The sequence below is a fragment of the Lonchura striata genome, chromosome 16, assembly GCF_050655825.1.
Source record: "Lonchura striata isolate lonStrDom1 chromosome 16, ASM5065582v1, whole genome shotgun sequence".
Classification (NCBI taxonomy): Eukaryota; Metazoa; Chordata; class Aves; order Passeriformes; family Estrildidae; genus Lonchura; species Lonchura striata.
Genome location: NC_140718.1, coordinates 5,618,108 through 5,638,878, shown reverse-complemented (window position 1 = coordinate 5,638,878; position 20,771 = coordinate 5,618,108). Strand labels below are relative to the sequence as shown.

At 57.2% G+C, this 20,771-nt stretch overlaps 2 protein-coding genes across 10 annotated transcripts in view; one reads left to right on the top strand and one right to left on the bottom strand.

Annotated features, from left to right (window-relative positions):
• LOC110481100 (integrin alpha-X-like) overlaps positions 1 to 9,810 on the bottom strand; it is a 42,290-nt gene extending 32,480 nt beyond the window's left edge. For 4 of the 9 annotated variants that reach the window (XM_085593483.1, XM_085593486.1, XM_085593484.1 and 1 more), the window contains exons 1-6: positions 7,837 to 9,809; positions 6,245 to 6,339; positions 4,994 to 5,058; positions 3,375 to 3,489; positions 1,725 to 1,855; positions 241 to 386 (exon numbers count right to left, since the gene is read on the bottom strand). In XM_085593483.1, coding sequence (XP_085449609.1) covers positions 241 to 386; positions 1,725 to 1,855; positions 3,375 to 3,489; positions 4,994 to 5,058; positions 6,245 to 6,339; positions 7,837 to 8,849 — 1,565 coding nt within the window. In that variant the 5' untranslated portion in view covers positions 8,850 to 9,809. Of the gene's footprint in view, positions 1 to 240; positions 387 to 1,724; positions 1,856 to 3,374; positions 3,490 to 4,993; positions 5,059 to 6,244; positions 6,340 to 7,836 lie in introns of all 9 variants that reach the window. The other 5 variants (XM_085593490.1, XM_085593491.1, XM_085593489.1 and 2 more) reach the window with 3 other exon arrangements.
• Positions 9,811 to 11,879: 2,069 nt separating this feature from the next.
• On the top strand, positions 11,880 to 20,462 carry TACO1 (translational activator of cytochrome c oxidase I). Its single transcript, XM_085593637.1, has 6 exons — positions 11,880 to 12,133; positions 14,751 to 14,854; positions 16,395 to 16,528; positions 17,491 to 17,644; positions 18,500 to 18,812; positions 18,911 to 20,462. Exons 1-6 carry the CDS (start codon positions 11,914 to 11,916, stop codon positions 18,946 to 18,948), a joined length of 963 nt encoding a protein of 320 aa, XP_085449763.1. The 5' UTR covers positions 11,880 to 11,913; the 3' UTR covers positions 18,949 to 20,462.
• The last annotated feature ends 309 nt before the right edge of the window (positions 20,463 to 20,771 follow it).

Here is a 20,771-nt window from a genome sequence, read left to right as displayed (position 1 = left end):
CAGTGGTCAGTGGTCAGTGGTCAGTGGTCAGCCGTCAGTGGTCAGCGGTCAATGGTCAGTGGTCAGGGGTCAGCGGTCAGTGGTCATGGGTCAGTGGTCAGTGGTCAGTGGTCAGTGGTCAGTGGTCAGTGGTCAGCGGTCAGCGGTCAGGGGTCAGGGGTCAGCGGTCAGCGGTCAGCAGGGTCAGTAGTCAGGGGTCAGTGGTCAGGGGTCAGGGGTCAGGGGTCAGCGGTCACTCACAGCACTTTGCGGATGGCCGTGGCCGTGTAGGTGGCGCCGTTGAGCTGCCGGACGCTGCGGAGGAGCCGCGCCGGGTCCGGAACCTTCCGGAACTCCTGGAAGTCAAAGTGGTGCCGGACCTCGTGGGAGAACTGCGTGAGGGAGAACTGGACACACGGACACAGAGTGACCACCCCAGCGGTCACTCGGCACTGCCCCGAGGACAGACGGACACGGAGTGACCACCCCAGCGGTCACTCAGCACCACCCCCATGACAGACGGACACAGAGTGACCACCCCAGCGGTCACTCGGCACCGCCCCCATGACAGACGGACACAGAGTGACCACCCGAGCGGTCACTCCAGACCACCCCAATGGCAGATGGACACGGAGTGACCACCCCAGCGGTCACTCGGCACCACCGCCATGACAGACGGACACAGAGTGACCACCCCAGTGGTCACTCAGCACCGCCCCGAGGACAGATGGACACAGAGTGACCACCCCAGCGGTCACTCCAGACCGCCCCGAGGACAGATGGACACGGAGTGACCACCCGAGCGGTCACTCGGCACCGCCCCCATGACAGACGGACACGGAGTGACCACCCCAGCGGTCACTCGGCACCGCCCCGATGACCAACGGCTGCTGGTGGTCAATGTGCAAGGTCAACGAGATGAACGACCCAAGATGACCAATGGTCATTGAAGGGTCAATGTCCATGGAGCCGATGACCCACGATGACCAATGGTCAATGTCCATGGACATGAATGACCAATGGATGACCAATGGTCGTTGAGGGGTCAATGGTCAATGTTCTTGGACATGAATGACCCAAGATGACCCATGGGTGGTTAGTGGTCAATGTCCATGAAGCCAATGACCCAAGATGACCACTGGGTGGTCACCACTCAATGTCCATGGAGATGAATGACCCAAGATGACCACTGGGTGGTCATTGAGTGGTCAGTGGTCAATGTCCATGGAGCCAAACCACCCGAGATGACCAATGGTCATCAAGGGGTCACCACTCAATGTCCATGGAGATGAATGACCCAAGATGACCACTGGGTGGTCATTGAGTGGTCAGTGGTCAACGTCCATGGAGCCAAACCAACCGAGATGACCAATGGTCATCAAGGGGCCACCACTCAATGTCCATGGAGATGAATGACCCAAGATGACCAATGGTCATTGGGTGGTCAACGCTCAATGTCCATGGAGCCAAACCACCCGAGATGACCAATGGTCATCGGGGGGTCACCACTCAATGTCCATGGAGATCAATGACCCAAGATGACCAATGGGTGGTCAGTGGTCAATGTCCATGGAGATGAATGACCCAAGATGACCAATGGTCATTGGGTGGTCAATGCTCAATGTCCATGGAGCCAAACCACCCAAGATGACCAATGGTCATCAGGGGGTCACCACTCAGTCTCACTGCGCTTGGCCAAGGCGAGATGACCGCCGGCCACCAGAGGTGACCCAGGTGGGCGTTACCTGCGCGTCGACGCCCTGGAAGCGCCGCATCACCTCGGCGATGAAGGTCTTCATGGTCCTGAAGTCGTGGTCGGCGATGCTGCCCGAGCCGTCCATCAGGATCGCGATGTCCAGCGAGGTCTTGGGACACTCTGTGGACAGAGTGACCACAGCCCCGAGTGACCACCCACAGGCCGGACGTGGAAATGCGAATTTGGGGTCGACAAAAACATCGATTTGGGGGTGAAAACACCAGAAAAACACAATTTTTGGGGTTCTACCTCCTCGATGTCGACAAAAAGGTCAATTTTTGGGGTGGAACCACCAGAAAAAAACAATTTTTGGGGTTCTACCTCCTTGATGTCAACAAAAACGTTGATTTTGGGGTGAAACCACCAGAAAAAAACAATTTTTGGGGTTCTACCTCCTTGATGTCACACACAAAGCCAAGATGACCACTGGGGGGTCAGCGGTCAATGTCCATGGAGATGAATGACCAGTGGATGACCACTGGTCACTCTCCATGGCGATGAATGACCCAAGATGACCCCAGATGACCAATGGTCACTCTCCATGGAAATGAATGACCCAAGATGACCACTGGATGACCACTGGTCACTCTCCATGGAGATGAATGACCCCAGATGACCCAAGATGACCACTGGACAACCACTGGTCACTCTCCATGGAGATGAATGATCCCAGATGACCCCAGATGACCAATGGATGACCACTGGTCACTCTCCATGGCGCCAATGACCCCAGATGACCCAAGATGACCCCAGATGACCACTGGATGACCACTGGATGACCACTGGTCACTCTCCATGGTGCCGATGACCCCAGATGACCCCAGATGACCACTGGATGACCACTGGTCACTCTCCATGGTGCCGATGACCCCAGGTGACCAATGGATGACCACTGGTCACTCTCCATGGTGCCGATGACCCCAGATGACCACTGGATGACCAATGGATGACCACTGGTCACTCTCCATGGCACCAATGACCCCAGATGACCACTGGATGACCACTGGATGACCACTGGTCACTCTCCATGGCGCCGATGACCCCAGATGACCCAAGATGACCCCAGATGACCACTGGATGACCAATGGATGACCACTGGATGACCACTGGTCACTCTCCATGGCACCAATGACCCCAGATGACCACTGGATGACCACTGGTCACTCTCCATGGTGCCGATGACCCCAGGTGACCAATGGATGACCACTGGTCACTCTCCATGGTGCCGATGACCCCAGATGCCCACTGGATGACCACTGGATGACCACTGGATGACCACTGGTCACTCTCCATGGCGCCGATGACCCCAGATGACCACTGGATGACCACTGGTCACTCTCCATGGCGCCGATGACCCCAGATGACCCAAGATGACCCCAGATGACCACTGGATGACCAATGGATGACCAATGGATGACCACTGGTCACTCTCCATGGCGCCGATGACCCCAGATGACCCCAGATGACCACTGGATGACCACTGGTCACTCTCCATGGCGCCGATGACCCCAGATGACCACTGGATGACCACTGGACAACCACTGGTCACTCTCCATGGAGATGAATGACCCCAGATGACCCCAGATGACCACTGGATGACCACTGGATGACCACTGGATGACCGCCGGTCACTCCGCACCTGGGAGGTTCTCCGGGATGCTCCGGACCGGCCGGAGCTCGGTGTCCAGCTGGACGCAGAAGCCGTTGAGGTGGACGTTGACCCCGCACACCTGGGGCGAGATGGGGCCGCACACCTGGAGCAGAAATTTCGGGTTGGTCAGCCCCGATTCGGGCCGAAAAACGCCGATTTTGGGAAAAAAACCCGGCGGGATGAAAATTTGGGGTTCCACCTCCGCGGGGTTCCACCAAAAACCACAAATTTGGGGTGGAACCTCCAAAAAACCCAAATTTTGTGGTGGAACCTCCAAAAAACCTCAAAACCCCCCCCAATTTTGGGACAGAACTTCCTAAAAACCCAAATGTTGTGGTGGAACCTCCAAAAAAAACCCAATTTTGGAGGGAAACCTCCAAAAAACCCCCAAAATCTGGGGCAAAACTTCCTAAAAACCCCAATTTTGGGGTGGAACCTCCTAAAAACCCAAACTTTTGTGGTGGAACCTCCTAAAAACCAAATATGGGGGCAAAACATCCCAAACCCCAAAATTTTGTGGTGGAACCTTCTAAAAACCAAAAATTTTGTGGTGGAACCTCCAAAAAACCTCAAAAAAAACCCCAATTTTGGAGCAAAACTTCCTAAAAACCCAAATTTTGGGGTAGAACATCCTAAAAAGCCAAAATTTTGGAGTGGAACCTTCTAAAAACTCAGATTTTGGGGCAAAACCTCCTAAACACCTCAAAAATACCTGATTTTTTTTTTAAGAACCTCCAAAAAACTCAAAATTTGGGGCAAAACCTCCTAAAAACCTCTAATTTTTTTGAGGGACCTTCCAAAAACCCCAAATTATTTTTAAGGAACCTCCCAAAAACCCCAAATTTTTTTGAGGAACCTCCCAAAAACCCCAAATTTTTTTGAGGAACCTCCCAAGAACCCCAAATTTTGGGGCAAAACCTCCAGAAAACCTCCCAAAAACCCCAATTTTTTTGGAGGAACCTCCCAAAAACCCCAAATTTTTTGGAGGAACCTCCAAGAAACCCCAAATTCTTTTTGAGGAACTCCCAAAAACCCCAAATTATTTTTAAGGAACCTCCCAAAAACCCCGAATTTTTTTGAGGAACTCCCAAAAACCCCAAATTTTTTTGAGGAACCACCCAAAAACCCCGAATTTTTTTGAGGAACCTCCCAAAAACCCCAAATTTTTTTGAGGAACCTCCCAAGAACCCCAAATTTTGGGGCAAAACCTCCAGAAAACCTCCCAAAAACCCCAATTTTTTTGGAGGAACCTCCCAAAAACCCCAAATTTTTTTGAGGAACCTCCTAAAAACCTCCCAAGAACCCCAAATTTTTTTGAGGAACCTCCCAAGAACCCCAAATTTTGGGGCAAAACCTCCTAAAAACCTCCCAAAAACCCCAAATTTTTTTGAGGAACCTCCTAAAAACTTCCCAAGAACCCCAAATTTTTTTGAGGAACCTCCCAAGAACCCCAAATTTTTTTGGAGGAACCTCCCAAAAACCCCAAATTTTTTTGAGGAACCTCCCAAAACCCCAAAATTTGGGGCAAAACCACCCAAGAAACCCCAAATTTTTTTGGGGAACCTCCCAAAACCCCAATTTTGGGTCCCCCCATTTCGGGGTCTCACCAGCGCCGCGTCGTCCCCGGCCGCCAGCGCCAGCCCCAGCGAGGATCTGTTCACTCCGGGGGGTCCTGGGGGGACGCGGCCTCAGACCCCTCCCCAAAACCGGGGGCCCGATTTGGGGAGGGGTCTCACCCAATTTTGGGGTCCCTTTCCCCATTTTTGGGTCCATAAATCCATTTTTTGGCCTCTTTCACACCATTTTTTAGCATTTTTAACACAGTTTTTTGGGGTTTTCTCCCCAAATTTCGGGTTTTTTTGGGGAGGGGTCTCACCCAATTTGGGGAGGGGTCTCACCCCATTTTTGGGTCCATAAATCCACTTTTGGCCTCTTTCACACCATTTTTTAGCATTTTTAACACAGTTTTTTGGGGTTTTCTCCCCAAATTTCGGGTTTTTTTGGGGAGGGGTCTCACCCAATTTGGGGAGGGGTCTCACCCAATTTGGGGAGGGGTCTCACCCCAATTTGGGGAGGGGTCTCACCCCATTTTTGGGTCCATAAATCCATTTTTTGTCTCTCTCGCCCCATTTTTTATCATTTTTTAACACAGTTTTTTGGGGTTTTCTCCCCAAATTTCGGGGTTATTTTGGGGAGGGGTCTCACCCAATTTGGGGAGGGGTCTCACCCCATTTTTGGGTCCATAAATCCGTTTTTGGCCTCTCTCACACCATTTTTTATCATTTTTAACCCCGTTTTTTGGGGTTTTCTCCCCAAATTTCGGGATTTTTTGGGAGGGGTCTCACCCAATTTGGGGAGGGGTCTCACCCAATTTGGGGAGGGGTCTCACCCCAATTTGGGGAGGGGTCTCACCCCATTTTTGGGTCCATAAATCCATTTTTTGTCTCTCTCGCCCCATTTTTTATCATTTTTTAACACAGTTTTTTGGGGTTTTCTCCCCAAATTTCGGGGTTATTTTGGGGAGGGGTCTCACCCCAATTTGGGGAGGGGTCTCACCCATTTTTGGGTCCATAAATCCGTTTTTGGCCTCTCTCACCCAATTTTTTATCATTTTTGACCCCGTTTTTTGGGGTTTTCTCCCCAAATTTCGGGATTTTTTGGGGAGGGGTCTCACCCAATTTGGGGAGGGGTCTCACCCATTTTTGGGTCCATAAATCCGTTTTTGGCCTCTCTCACCCAATTTTTTATCATTTTTGACCCCGTTTTTTGGGGTTTTCTCCCCAAATTTCGGGATTTTTTGGGGAGGGGTCTCACCCAATTTGGGGAGGGGTCTCACCCAATTTGGGGAGGGGTCTCACCTGTCACCGGGAGCTTCCGGCAGGTTCCGGAGCCGAAGGCGCAGCCGTAAACGGCGCCGGAGCCGTTCCCCTCCCGGGGGGCTCCCACCAGCAGCCTTTGGGGAGAATTCCGGGGATTTTGGGAAAATTTGGGGGATTTGGGGAAAATTTGGGGGATTTGGGAAAAATTCGGGGAGATTTTGGGGATAATTTGAGGTAATTTCGGTATAATTTTGGGGTGATTTGGGGATAATTTTGGGGATGATTTTGGGATGATTTTGGGGTAATTTTGGGATGATTTGGGGCTGATTTTGGGAAAATTTGGGGATGATTTTGGGATAATTTTGGGCTGATTTGGGGATATTTTGGGGCTGATTTTGGGCTGATTTGGGGATATTTTGGGGATAATTTTGTGATGATTTAGGGATATTTTGGGGATGATTTTGGGCTGATTTGGGGATATTTTGAGGATATTTGGGGGATGATTTTGGGCTGATTTGGGGATATTTTGGGGCTGATTTTGGGCTGGTTTTGGGCTGATTTTGGGCTGATTTGGGGATATTTTGGGGATAATTTTGTGCTGAATTTGGGGTGATTTGGGGATCTTTTGGGGATATTTTGGGGATATTTTGGCTGATTTGGGATATTTTGGGGTGATTTTGGCTGGTTTGGGATATTTTGGGCTGATTTTGGGCTGATTTTGGCTGATTTGGGATATTTTGGGGTGATTTTGGCTGATTTGGGATATTTTGGGGTGATTTTGGGCTGATTTTGGGCTGATTTGGGATATTTTGGGCCGATTTGGGGCTGATTTTGGCTGATTTGGGATATTTTGGGGTGATTTTGGGCTGATTTTGGGGTGATTTGGGATATTTTGGGCTGCTTTTGGGCTGATTTGGGATATTTTGGGGTGATTTTGGGCTGATTTTGGCTGATTTGGGATATTTTGGGCTGATTTTGGGGTGATTTTGGCTGATTTGGGATATTTTGGGGTGATTTTGGGCTGATTTTGGCTGATTTGGGATATTTTGGGCTGATTTGGGATATTTTGGGCCGATTTGGGGCTGATTTTGGCTGATTTGGGATATTTTGGGCCGATTTGGGGCTGATTTTGGCTGATTTGGGATATTTTGGGCCGATTTGGGGCTGATTTTGGCTGATTTGGGATATTTTGGGCTGATTTGGGGATAATTTTGGGCCGATTTGGGGCTGATTTTGGCTGATTTGGGATATTTTGGGCTGATTTTGGGCTGATTTGGGGATATTTTGGGGCTGATTTTGGGCTGATTTGGGGATATTTTGGGATAATTTTGTGATGATTTAGGGATATTTTGGGGATGATTTTGGGCTGATTTGGGGATATTTTGAGGATATTTGGGGGATAATTTTGGGCTGATTTGGGGATATTTTGGGGCTGATTTTGGGCTGATTTGGGGATATTTTGGGGTGATTTTGGCTGATTTGGGATATTTTGGGGTGATTTTGGGCTGATTTGGGGATATTTTGGGGTGATTTTGGCTGATTTGGGATATTTTGGGCTGATTTGGGATATTTTGGGCTGATTTGGGGATATTTGGGGCTGATTTTGGCTGATTTGGCACTCGGCCCGTTACCATCCGCGCTCGCCGCCGCCCAGCTGTGCCACGCTGGCGCCGAAGTCGCCGCCGGCGCCGCCCGGGAACACCCGGGGGGTCTCCAGGTCCAGCCCCCCGGCCAGCAGCGCTGGGGGAGGGGCCCGAGTGACCCCCATGGCCGAGTGACCAAATGACCACCCCATGGCCGAGTGACCAAATGACCACCCCATGGCCGAGTGACCAAATGACCACCCCATGGCCAAGTGACCACCCCATGGCCGAGTGACCAAATGACCACCCCAAGGACGAGTGACCACCCCAAGGACGAGTGACCAAATGACCACCCCCATGGCGAGTGACCCCCAAGGACGAGTGACCAAATGACCACCCCAAGGACGAGTGACCACCCCAAGGACAAGTGACCAAATGACCACCCCATGGCCAAGTGACCACCCCAAGGACAAGTGACCAAATGACCACCCCATGGCCGAGTGACCACCCCAAGGACGAGTGACCACCCCATGGCCGAGTGACCAAATGACCACCCCATGGCCGAGTGACCACCCCATGCCCGAGTGACCACCCCAAGGATGAGTGACCCCCCCAAGGATGAGTGACCACCCCAAGGATGAGTGACCACCCCAAGGATGAGTGACCAGCCCAAGGATGAGTGTCCAAATGACCACCCCAAGGACAAGTGACCACCTCAAGGCTGAGTGGCCCCCCCCTCCATGGCCAAGTGACCACCCCGATGGCCGAGTGTCCATCCTGGTGTCCGAGTGACCACCCCATGGCCGAATGACCACCCCAACATCCAAGTGTCCATCCCAATGTCCGAGTGACCACCCCGATGTCCAAGTGACCACCCCAATGTCTGAGTGTCCATCCAGGTGTCCAAGTGTCCATCCAGGTGTCACCCCAGGTATCCCCAGGTGTGTCCCCAGTGTCCAGGGGGGTCCCCAACCCCAATGTCCGAGTGTCCATCTGTCCATCCCAATGTCCGAGTGTCTATCCCGATGTCCGAGTGTCCATCCCAGTGTCTGAGTGTCCATCCAGGTGTCCCCAGGTGTCCCCAGGTGTGTCCCCAATGTCCAGGGGGGTCCCCAACCCCAATATCCGAGTGTCCATCTGTCCACCCCGATGTCCAAATGACCACTCAGGTGTCCGAGTGTCCACCTCAATGTCCAAATGAACACTCAGGTGTCCGAGTGTCCACCCCAATGTCCAAATGACCACCCCAGTGTTCGAGTGTCCATCCAGGTGTCACCCCAGGTATCCCCAGGTGTCCCCAGGTGTGTCCCCAATGTCCAGGGGGGTCCCCAACCCCAATGTCCGAGTGTCCATCTGTCCATCCCAATGTCCGAGTGACCATCCCAATGTCCGAATGACCACCCTGATGTCTGAGTGTCCATCCCAGTGTTCGAGTGTCCATCCAGGTATCCCCAGGTGTGTCCCCAGTGTCCAGGGGGGTCCCCAACCCCAATGTCCGAGTGTCCATCTGTCCACCCCGATGTCCGAGTGTCCACCCCGATGTCCGAGTGTCCATCCCAGTGTCCGAGTGTCCATCCAGGTGTCACCCCAGGTGTCCCCACCTGTCCCCAATGTCCAGGGGGGTCCCCAACCCCAATGTCCAAGTGTCCACCTGTCCACCCCGATGTCCAAATGACCACTCAGGTGTCCAAGTGTCTATCCCGATGTCCAAGTGTCCATCCCAGTGTCCGAGTGTCCATCTGTCCATCCCAATGTCCGAGTGTCTATCCCGATGTCCAAGTGTCCATCCCAGTGTCCGAGTGTCCATCCAGGTGTCACCCCAGGAGTCCCCAGGTGTGTCCCCAGTGTCCAGGGGGGTCCCCAACCCCAATGTCCGAGTGTCCATCTGTCCACCCCGATGTCCGAGTGTCCATCCCGGTGTCCCCAGGTGTCCCCACCTGTCCCCAGCAGCGCCAGGAGCTCCCGGGGCTCCATCGCGGCTCCTCCGGGCCCGAAAAGCGGAACTTTGGGGGTGGGGGAGGGGCAGGAAAGGTGGGGGAGGGGTGGGGGAGGGGCAGGAAGGGGGTGGGGGGAGGGGCGGGTGAGAAACTTTGGGGTGAAAAACCCAAAAAACCAAGGAAAAAAAAAAAAACAAAACAAAAACCCAATTAAAACAAGGGGGAAGGGGGGGGGGGGTGGGGGAGGGGCAGGAAGGGGGTGGGGGGGAGGGGTGGGGGAGGGGCAGGAAAGGGTGGGGGAGGGGCGGGTGAGAAACTTTGGGGTGAAAAAAACCAAAAAAAGGGGAAAAAAAAAATCTTAAAGGGGGGGGCCAGGGAAAAGGGGGGGGAGGGGAGGGGTGGGGGAGGGGCGGGGGAAATTTGGGGGGTCACGTGGGGTCCCCGCCCCTCCCCCCCCTCCGTGGTGACGTCATCGAGGCGGGAAAGAGGAAGGAGGAACGGGGTGGGGGAGGGGATGGGGCCCGTCCGTCCGTCCGTCTGTCCGTCCATCCCCGTGTCCATCTGTCCATCCCCCTGTCCATCCCGTGTCCGTCTGTCCATCCCCCTGTCCATCCCGTGTCCGTCTGTCCATCCCCGTGTCCGTCCGTCCATCCCCTTGTCCATCCCCATATCCGTCTGTCCATCCCCGTGTCCATCCCCGTGTCCATCTGTCCGTCCCTGTGTCCATCCCCATGTCTGTCTGTCCATCCCCGTGTCCGTCTGTCCATCCCCCTGTCCATCCCGTGTCCGTCTGTCCATCCCCGTGTCCGTCTGTCCATCCCCATGTCCGTCTGTCCATCCCCGTGTCCATCCCCATGTCCATCTGTCCATCCCCGTGTCCGTCCGTCCATCCCGTGTCCGTCTGTCCATCCCCGTGTCCGTCTGTCCATCCCCCTGTCCATCCCGTGTCCGTCTGTCCATCCCCGTGTCTGTCTGTCCATCCCCGTGTCCGTCTGTCCATGCCCATATCCATCCCCGTGTCCGTCCGTCCATCCCCGTGTCCATCTGTCCATCCCCGTGTCCGTCCGTCCATCCCCGTGTCCGTCTGTCCATCAGCGCCATTAAGGCACACAGATAATGCTTGAAGGAGGCGTGGCTATGCAAATCACCCGCACTAACACCATTCTATGGGTTTTTAGGAGGGGGCGTGGCTATGCAAATCACCCCCACTATCCCCTATCTCTGATCCAGGAGTGGGCGTGTCTATGCAAATCACCCCCACTAACCCCTATCACTGTTTCTGAAGTGGGCGTGCCTATGCAAATCACCCCCTATGACTGTTCCAGGAGTGGGCGTGCCTATGCAAATCACCCCCCTAACACCCCTATACCGTTTGCAGGAGTGGGCGTGCCTATGCAAATCACCCCTATCTCAGTTCCGGGAGGGGGCGTGCCTATGCAAATCATCCCCACTAACATCCCTATCTCTGTTTCTGGAGTGGGCGTGGCTATGCAAATCACCCCACTAACCCTATACCGTTTCCAGGAGTGGGCGTGTCTATGCAAATCACCCCTATCTCTGTTCCGGGAGGGGGCGTGCCTATGCAAATCACCCCTATCTCTGTTCCGGGAGGGGGCGTGCCTATGCAAATCACCCCTATCTCTGTTCCGGGAGGGGGCGTGCCTATGCAAATCACCCCTATCTCTGTTCCAGGAGTGGGCGCGCCTATGCAAATCACCCCTATCTCTGTTCCAGGAGTGGGCGTGCCTATGCAAATCACCCCACTAACACCCCTATACCGTTTGCAGGAGTGGGCGTGCCTATGCAAATCACCCCATCTCTGTTCCAGGAGTGGGCGTGCCTATGCAAATCACCCCCACTAACCCCTATCTCTGTTTCTGGAGTGGGCGTGCCTATGCAAATCACCCCCCTAACACCCCTATACCATTTGCAGGAATGGGCGCGCCTATGCAAATCACCCCTATCTCTGTTCCAGGAGTGGGCGTGCCCATGCAAATCACCCCCTATCTCTGTTCCAGGAGTGGGCGTGCCCATGCAAATCACCCCCTATGACTGTTCCGGGAGGGGGCGTGCCCATGCAAATCACCCCTATCTCTGTTCCGGGAGGGGGCGTGCCCATGCAAATCGCCGTTACCCATCATCCCCCTCTCCGCCCCGCGGCGAGCGCGCAGCCGCGGCCGGGCCCAAGATGGCGGCGCTGGCCCGGCTGGGCCCGGCGCTGGCCCGCGGCCGCGGGGGGATCCCGGGGGTGGTCCCGGGGGTCCCGGGGGGGGTCCCGGGGGTGCCGGTCCGGGCCATGGCCGGGCACAACCGCTGGTCCAAGGTGCGGCACGTGAAGGGCCCGCGGGACGCGGAGCGGAGCCGCCTCCGGCAGCGCCTGGCGCGGATGCTGCGGGCGGCCGCCGCAGGTGGGGGACGGGCGTGTCGCGATATGGGGGGATGGAGGGTGTGGGGGGGATGGAGGGTGTGGGGGTGTCGGGATTTGGGGGTCTTTGGGATTTGGGGGTGTTTGGGGGTGTTTGGGATTTGGGGGTGTTTGGGATTTGGGGTCTTTGGGATTTGGGGGTGATAGAGGGTGTGGGGGTGTTGGGAAAGGTGGGGGGCATGTCGCGATATGGGGGTGATAGAGAGTATGGGGGTGTTTGGGATTTGGGGGTGATGGAGGGTGTGGGGGTGTTTGGGATTTGGGGGTGTCGGGATTTGGGGGTGTTTGGGATTTGGGGGTGTTTGGGGGTGTTTGGGATTTGGGGGTGTTCGGGATTTGGGGGTCTTTGGGATTTGGGGGTGTTTGGGGGTGTTCGGGATTTGGGGGTCTTTGGGATTTGGGGGTGTTCGGGATTTGGGGGTGTCGTGATTTGGAGGTATTTGGGATTTGGGGGTGTTTGGGATTTGGGGGTGATGGAGGGTGTGGGGGTGTTTGGGATTTGGGGGTGTCGTGATTTGGGGTGTTTGGGATTTGGGGGTGTTTGGGATTTGGGGGTGTTGTGATTTGGGGGTGTTCGGGATTTGGGGGTGTTTGGGATTTGGGGGTGTTTGGGATTTGGGGGTGATGGAGGGTATGGGGGTGTTTGGGATTTGGGGGTGTTTGGGATTTGGGGGTGATGGAGGGTATGGGGGTGTTTGGGATTTGGGGGTGTTTGGGATTTGGGGGTGTTTGGGGGTGTTCGGGATTTGGGGGCCTTTGGGATTTGGGGGTGATAGAAGGTGTTGGGGTGTTTGGGATTTGGGGGTGTCAGGATTTGGGGGTGTTTGGGATTTGGGGGTGTCAGGATTTGGGGGTGTTTGGGATTTGGGGGTGATAGAGGGTGTGGGGGTGTTCGGGATTTGGGGGTGTCTGTTTGGGATTTGGGGGTGTCGGGATTTGGGGGTGTCGGGATTTGGGGGTGTTTGGGATTTGGGGGTGTTCGGGATTTGGGGGTGTCGGGATTTGGGGGTGATAGAGGGTGTGGGGGTGTTTGGGATTTGGGGGTGTTGTGATTTGGGGGTGTTTGGGATTTGGGGTGTTTGGGATTTTGGGGTGTCGGGATTTGGGGGTGATAGAGGGTGGTGGGAGGTGTTTGGGATTTGGGGGTGTTTGGGATTTGGGGGTGTCGGGATTTGGGGGTGATAGAGGGTATGGGGGTGTTTGGGATATGGGGGTGATGCAGGGTGTTGGGATTTGGGGGTGTCGGGATTTGGGGGTGTTTGGGATTTGGGGTGTCGGGATTTGGGGGTGTTTGGGATTTGGGGGTGTCGGGATTTGGGGGTCTTTGGGATTTGGGGGTGTCGGGATTTGGGGTGTTTGGGATTTGGGGGTGTTTGGGATTGGGGGTGATGGGGGTGCTGGGGGTGTTTGGGATTTGGGGGTGTCGGGATTTGGGGGTGTTGGGATTTGGGGGTGTCGGGATTTGGGGGTGATAGAGGGTGGTGGGGGTGTCGGGATTTGGGGGTGTCGGGATTTGGGGTGTTTGGGATTTGGGGGTGGGGATAGACGGTGTTGGGGGGACATGGGGCTACCGTGACGTGGGGTTATCAATATCGCGATATCGTGACACGGGGTGATCGATATCGCGATATCGTGACATGGCGTTATCAATATTGCGATATCGTGACACGGGGTTATCAATATCACGATATCGGGCCGTGGGGTTATCAATATCGCGATATCGTGACACGGGGTGATCAATATCGCGATATCGTGACATGGCGTTATCAATATCGCGATATCGTGACACGGGGTTATCAATATCACGATATCGGGCCGTGGGGTTATCAATATCGCGATATCGTGACACGGGGTGATCAATATCGCGATATCGTGACGTGGCGTTATCAATATTGCGATATCGTGACACGGGGTTATCAATATCACGATATCGGGCCGTGGGGTTATCAATATCGCGATATCGTGACACGGGGTGATCAATATCGCGATATCGTGACATGGCGTTATCAATATTGCGATATCGTGACACGGGGTTATCAATATCACGATATCGGGCCGTGGGGTTATCGATATCACAATATCATGACATGTGGCTACCGATATCACGATATAACGACACGGGGTTATCAATATCGCAATATCGGGCCACGGGGTTATTGATATCGTGATATTGGGCCGTGGGGTTATTGGTATCGCGATATTGGCCCCTATTGTGACACGGGGTTATCAATATTGCAATATCGGGCCACGAGGTTATCAATATCACGATATCGGCCCATGGGGTTATCAATATCGGGATATCGCGACATGGGGCTATCAGTATCACGATATCAGGCTATGGGGTTATCAATATCGCGATATCGCGACATGGGGCTATCAGTATCACGATATCAGGCTATGGGGTTATCAATATCGCGATATCGCGACATGGGGCTATCAGTATCACGATATCAGGCCATGGGGTTATCAATATCGGGATATCGCGACATGGGGTTATCAATACGGCAATATCAGGCCATGGGGTTATTAATATCGTGATATCGGCCCGCGGGGTGATCAATATCGGCCCCGGGGTGATCAATATCTCAATATCGCGGCAGAGGGCGGCGCGGAGCCGGCGCTGAACCCGGCGCTGGCGGCGCTGCTGGAGCGCTGCCGGAGCCTGAACGTGCCCAAAGCCACCATCGAGAACGCCCTGCGGCCGGTCAGTGACCCCGAGTGACCCCGAGTGACCACCGAGTGACCAATGAGTGACCAATGAGTGACCCCGAGTGACCACTGAGTGACCAATGAGTGACCCTGAGTGACCAATGAGTGACCCTGAGTGACCAATGAGTGACCCTGAGTGACCCCTGAGTGCCACCATCGAGAACGCCCTGCGGCCGGTCAGTGACCCCGAGTGACCCCGAGTGACCACTGAGTGACCACTGAGTGACCACTGAGCCTGAGTGACCAATGAGTGACCAATGAGTGACCAATGAGTGATCAATGAGTGACCAATGAGTGATCAATGAGTGACCATTGAGTGACCAATGAGTGATCAATGAGTGACCCTGAGTGACCCTGAGTGACCAATGAGTGATCAATGAGTGACCAATGAGCCTGAGTGACCAATGAGTGACCAATGAGTGATCAATGAGTGACCCCGAGTGACCAATGAGTGATCAATGAGTGACCAATGAGTGACCAATGAGTGACCCTGAGTGACCAATGAGTGATCAATGAGTGACCAATAAGTGACCAATGAGTGACCCTGAGTGACCAATGAGTGATCAATGAGTGACCAATGAGTGATCAATGAGTGACCCCGAGTGACCAATGAGTGACCCCTGAGCCTGAGTGACCAATGAGTGATCAATGAGTGACCCCGAGTGACCAATGAGTGACCACTGAGTGATCAATGAGTGACCCTGAGTGACCAATGAGTGACCACTGAGTGATCAATGAGTGACCCCGAGTGATCAATGAGTGACCACTGAGTGATCAATGAGTGACCCTGAGTGACCAATGAGTGACCACTGAGTGATCAATGAGTGACCCCGAGTGACCCTGAGTGACCAATGAGTGACCAATGAGTGACCCCGAGTGACCAATGAGTGACCACTGACCCCGAGTGACCAATGAGTGACCAATGAGTGACCCCGAGTGACCCATGAGTGACCAATGAGTGACCACTGACCCCCGAGTGACCCCTGAGTGACCCTAACTGACCCCGAGTGACCCCTGAGTGCCACCATCGAGAACGCCCTGCGGCCGGTCAGTGACCCTGAGTGACCCTGAGTGACCATTGACCCTGAGTGACCTCTGACCCTGAGTGACCTCTGACCCTGAGTGTCCAATGAGTGACCCCAAGTGACCACTGACCCCTGAGTGACCCTGAGTGACCAATGAGTGACCCTGAGTGACCCCGAGTGACCGAGTGACCTCTGACCCTGAGTGTCCAATGAGTGACCCCAAGTGACCACTGACCTCTGAGTGACCCTGAGTGACCCCTGAGTGACCAATGAGTGACCCTGAGTGACCCCCGAGTGACCCCTGAGTGACCCCTGAGTGACCCTGAATGACCCTGAGTGACCCTGAGTGACCAATGAGTGACCTCTGAGTGACCCTGAGTAACCACTGAGTGACCCCTGAGTGACCCTGAATGACCCTGAGTGACCGCTGCCCGCTCTCTCCGGCCGGGGGGTCACTGGGGGGTCACTGGGGGTCACTCACTGACCGCTGCCCGCTCTCTCCGGCCGCAGGAGCGTCCGGCCGCGGCCGCGCGGGCGCTGCTGACCGCTCGGGGCCCGGGGGGGGCGCTGCTGCTGCTGGACGTCCGCACGGACAACGTCCGGCGCAGCCAGGCCGAGCTCCGGACGCTGCTCGGCCGCCACGGGTCAGTGCTGACCGCCGGGGGGACCCCTGGGTGACCCCGGGTGACCCCTGGGTGACCACTGGGTGACCCCTGGGTGACCCCGGGTGACCCCTGGGTGACCACTGGGTGACCCCTGGGTGACCACTGGGTGACCCCGGGTGACCACGGGTGACCCCGGGTGACCACTGGGTGACCCCTGGGTGACCACTGGGTGACCCCGGGTGACCACGGGTGACCCCGGGTGACCCCTGATGACCACTGGGTGACCACTGGGTGACCCCTGATGACCCCTGGGTGACCACTGGGTGACCCCGGGTGACCACCGGTCACTCCGGGGGGGGGGGAGGGTGTGACCTCTGGGTGACCCTTGATGACCTCTGGGTGACCCCTTGGTGACCCCTGATGACCACTGGCCACTCTGAGGGGGGTGGTGACCCTTGTTGACCCCTGATGACCCCGCTGACCCCTCTCTGACCCTGCTGACCCCTGTCTGACCCCGCTGACCCCTCTCTGACCCTGCTGACCCCCGTCTGACCCCTGTCTGACCTCTCTGACCCCGCTGACCCCTGTCTGACCCCCGTCTGACCCCGCTGACCCCTCTCTGACCCCGCTGACCCCTCGCTGACCCCTCGCTGACCCCACTGACCCCTCTCTGACCCCGCTGACCCCTCGCTGACCCCTGTCTGACCCCACTGACCCCGCTGACCCCTCTCTGACCCCTGTGTGACCCCTCTGACCCCTGTCTGACCCCTCTCTGACCCTGCTGACCCCTGTCTGACCCCGCTGACCCCTGTCTGACCCCTGTGTGACCCCGCTGACCCCTGTCTGACCCATCTCTGACCCCGCTGACCCCTGTCTGACCCCTGTGTGACCCCGCTGACCCCTGTCTGACCCCCGTCTGACCCCTGTCTGACCCCGCTGACCCCTGTCTGACCCCTGTGTGACCCCGCTGACCCCTGTGTGACCCCGCTGACCCCTGGCAGGGCGGCGCTGGCCGGGGACGCGCGCGGCGCCTTCGAGGCCGTGGCCGTGCTGCGAGTGTCCGGCCGGGCCGTGGCCATGGAGGCGGCGCTGGAGGCGGCCGCGGCGGCCGGAGCCCAGGACGTGGCGGCCACCGAGGACGGGGCCGAGCTCCAGGTGGGTCCGGGGGTCACCCGGGGTCAGCCAGGGGTCACCCGGGGTCAGCCAGGGGTCACTCGGGGGCAGGCCCGGCCGTGCTGGGCGTTGGTCACTTCTTGGGCCACAGAGCGGGGAGCGGCCTGAGTGACCACTGACCCCTGAGTGACCACTGACCCCTGAGTGACCCCCTGACCCCTCACTGACCCCCCCCGAGTGACCACTGACCCCTGAGTGACCCCCCTGAGTGACCACTGACCCCTGAGTGACCCACTGACCCCTGAGTGACCCCCTGACCTCTCACTGACCCCCCCGAGTGACCACTGACCCCTGAGTGACCACTGACCCCTGAGTGACCACTGACCCCTGAGTGACCCACTGACCCCTGAGTGACCCCCTGACCCCTCACTGACCCCCCTCCAAGTGACCCCGACCCCTCACTGACCCCTTGACCCCTCACTGACCCCTCCTGAGTGACCCCTTGACCCTTCACTGACCCCTTGACCCCTCACTGACCCCCCTGAGTAACCCCCTGACCCTTGAGTGACCCCTGAGTGACCCCCGACCCCTGGATGACCCCTCACTGACCCCTGGCTGACCCCTGCCCTCCTTGACCCTACAGTTCCTGTGTGACCCCTGACCGACCCACTGACCCCTCTGTGACCCCTGCCCCTTGACCCCGCAGTTCCTGTGTGACCCCTGCCCCTTGACCCTGCAGTTCCTGTGTGACCCCTGACCGCTGGCTGACCCACTGACCCCTGTGTGACCCCTGCCCCTTGACCCCGCAGTTCCTGTGTGACCCCTGAGTGACCCCTGCCCCTTGACCCCGCAGTTCCTGTGTGACCCCTGGCTGACCCCTGCCCCTTGACCCCGCAGTTCCTGTGTGACCCCTCGTCGCTGGGCTCGGTCCGGCGGGGCCTGGCGGCCGCGGGGCTCCGGCCGCTCTCGGCCGAGCTGCGGTTCCGGCCGCGGGCGGCGCTGGCGCTGCCGGCCGGAGCTCGCGCCGCGGCCGAGCGGCTGCTGCGGGCGCTGGCCGGGCGGCCGGACCTCGCCGGCGTCTTCCACAACCTCCAGGACGTGCCAGAGGTCACTCCGGCCGGTCACTCGCCTCTGGGCGGTCACTCGGATGCGGACGGTCACTCGGATGTGGATGGTGACTCCTCGGATCTGGACGGTCACTCGGATGGAGGTGGTCACTCGGATCCGGGCGGTCACTCCGGCCGGTAACTCTGCTCTGGACGGTCACTCGGATCCGGCCGGTCACTCCGGCCGGTAACTCTGCTCCAGGCGGTCACTCGGATCCGGGCGGTCACTCCGGCCGGTAACTCTGCTCCAGGCGGTCACTCGGATCCGGCCGGTCACTCAGCTCTGGGTGGTCACTCAGATCTGGACGGTCACTCGGATCCGGGCGGTCACTCCGGCCGGTAACTCTGCTCTGGACGGTCACTCGGATCCGGGTGGTCACTCCAGCCAGTAACTCTGCTCCAGGCGGTCACTCGGATTCGGCCGGTCACTCTGCTCTGGATGGTCACTCGGATCCGGCCGGTCACTCAGCTCTGGGTGGTCACTCAGATCTGGATGGTCACTCGGATCCGGCTGGTCACTCAGCTCTGGGTGGTCACTCAGATCTGGACGGTCACTCGGATCCGGGCGGTCACTCCGGCCGGTCACTCTGCTCCAGGCGGTCACTCGGATCCGGCTGGTCACTCAGCTCTGGGTGGTCACTCGGCTCTGGACGGTCACTCGGATCCGGCCGGTCACTCAGCTCTGGGTGGTCACTCAGATCTGGATGGTCACTCGGATCCGGCTGGTCACTCAGCTGTGGGTGGTCACTCAGCTCTGGGTGGTCACTCGGATCCGGGCGGTCACTCGGATCCGGGCGGTCACTCCGGCCGGTAACTCTGCTCCAGGCGGTCACTCGGATCTGGTTGGTCACTCTGCTCTGGGTGGTCACTCAGCTCTGGGTGGTCACTCAGATCTGGACGGTCACTCGGATCCGGCCGGTCACTCAGCTCTGGGTGGTCACTCAGATCTGGACGGTCACTCGGATCCGGCTGGTCACTCAGCTCCGGGTGGTCACTCAGCTCTGGGTGGTCACTCGGATCCGGGCGGTCACTCGGATCCGGGCGGTCACTCCGGCCAGTAACTCTGCTCCAGGCGGTCACTCGGATCCGGCCAGTCACTCAGATCTGGACGGTCACTCGGATCCGGGCGGTCACTCCGGCCGGTAACTGCTCCAGGCGGTCACTCGGATCCGGCCAGTCACTCAGCTCTGGGTGGTCACTCGGATCCAGATGGTCACTCGGATGGAGGTGATCACTCCAGCCGGTAACTCTGCTCCTGATGGTCACTCGGATCTGGTTGGTCACTCTGCTCTGGGTGGTCACTCAGCTCTGGGTGGTCACTCAGATCTGGACGGTCACTCGGATCCGGCCGGTCACTCCAGCCAGTAACTCTGCTCCAGACGGTCACTCGGATCCGGGCGGTCACTCCGGCCGGTAACTCTGCTCCAGGCGGTCACTCGGATCCGGCCGGTCACTCAGCTCTGGGTGGTCACTCGGATCCAGATGGTCACTCGGATGGAGGTGGTCACTCCAGCCGGTAACTCTGCTCCTGACGGTCACTCGGATCTGGTTGGTCACTCAGCTCTGGATGGTCACTCATAGGTTCTGAGTGGTCACTCATCGGCTCTGGGCGGTCACTCTGCTCTGGACAATCATTTGGCCCCAGGCGGTCACTCTGATCCGGGTGGTCACTCTGATCTGGGCGGTCACTCTGCTCCGGGTGGTCACTCGGCTCCGGCCACGCCACCCGCGGTTCAATAAAGGCCTGAGCAGTGCTCGAGTGGTCAGCGAGGAGTGGTCAAGGGGTCAGGGGTCAGTGGGGGGGTCATTGGTCATTGGGGGTGGTCAGGGGTCATCAGTGGTCATTGGGGGTGGTCAGTGGTCATTGGGGGGGGTCAGTGGGGTGGTCAGTGTTCAGTGGGGCGGTCAGTGGTCATTGGGGGTGGTCAGTGGTCAGTGGGGCGGTCAGTGGTCAGTGGGGCGGTCAGTGGTCATTGGGGGTGGTCAGTGGTCATTGGGGTGGTCAGTGGTCATTCAGGGTGGTCAGTGGGGTGGTCAGTGGTCAGTGGGGTGGTCAGTGGTCA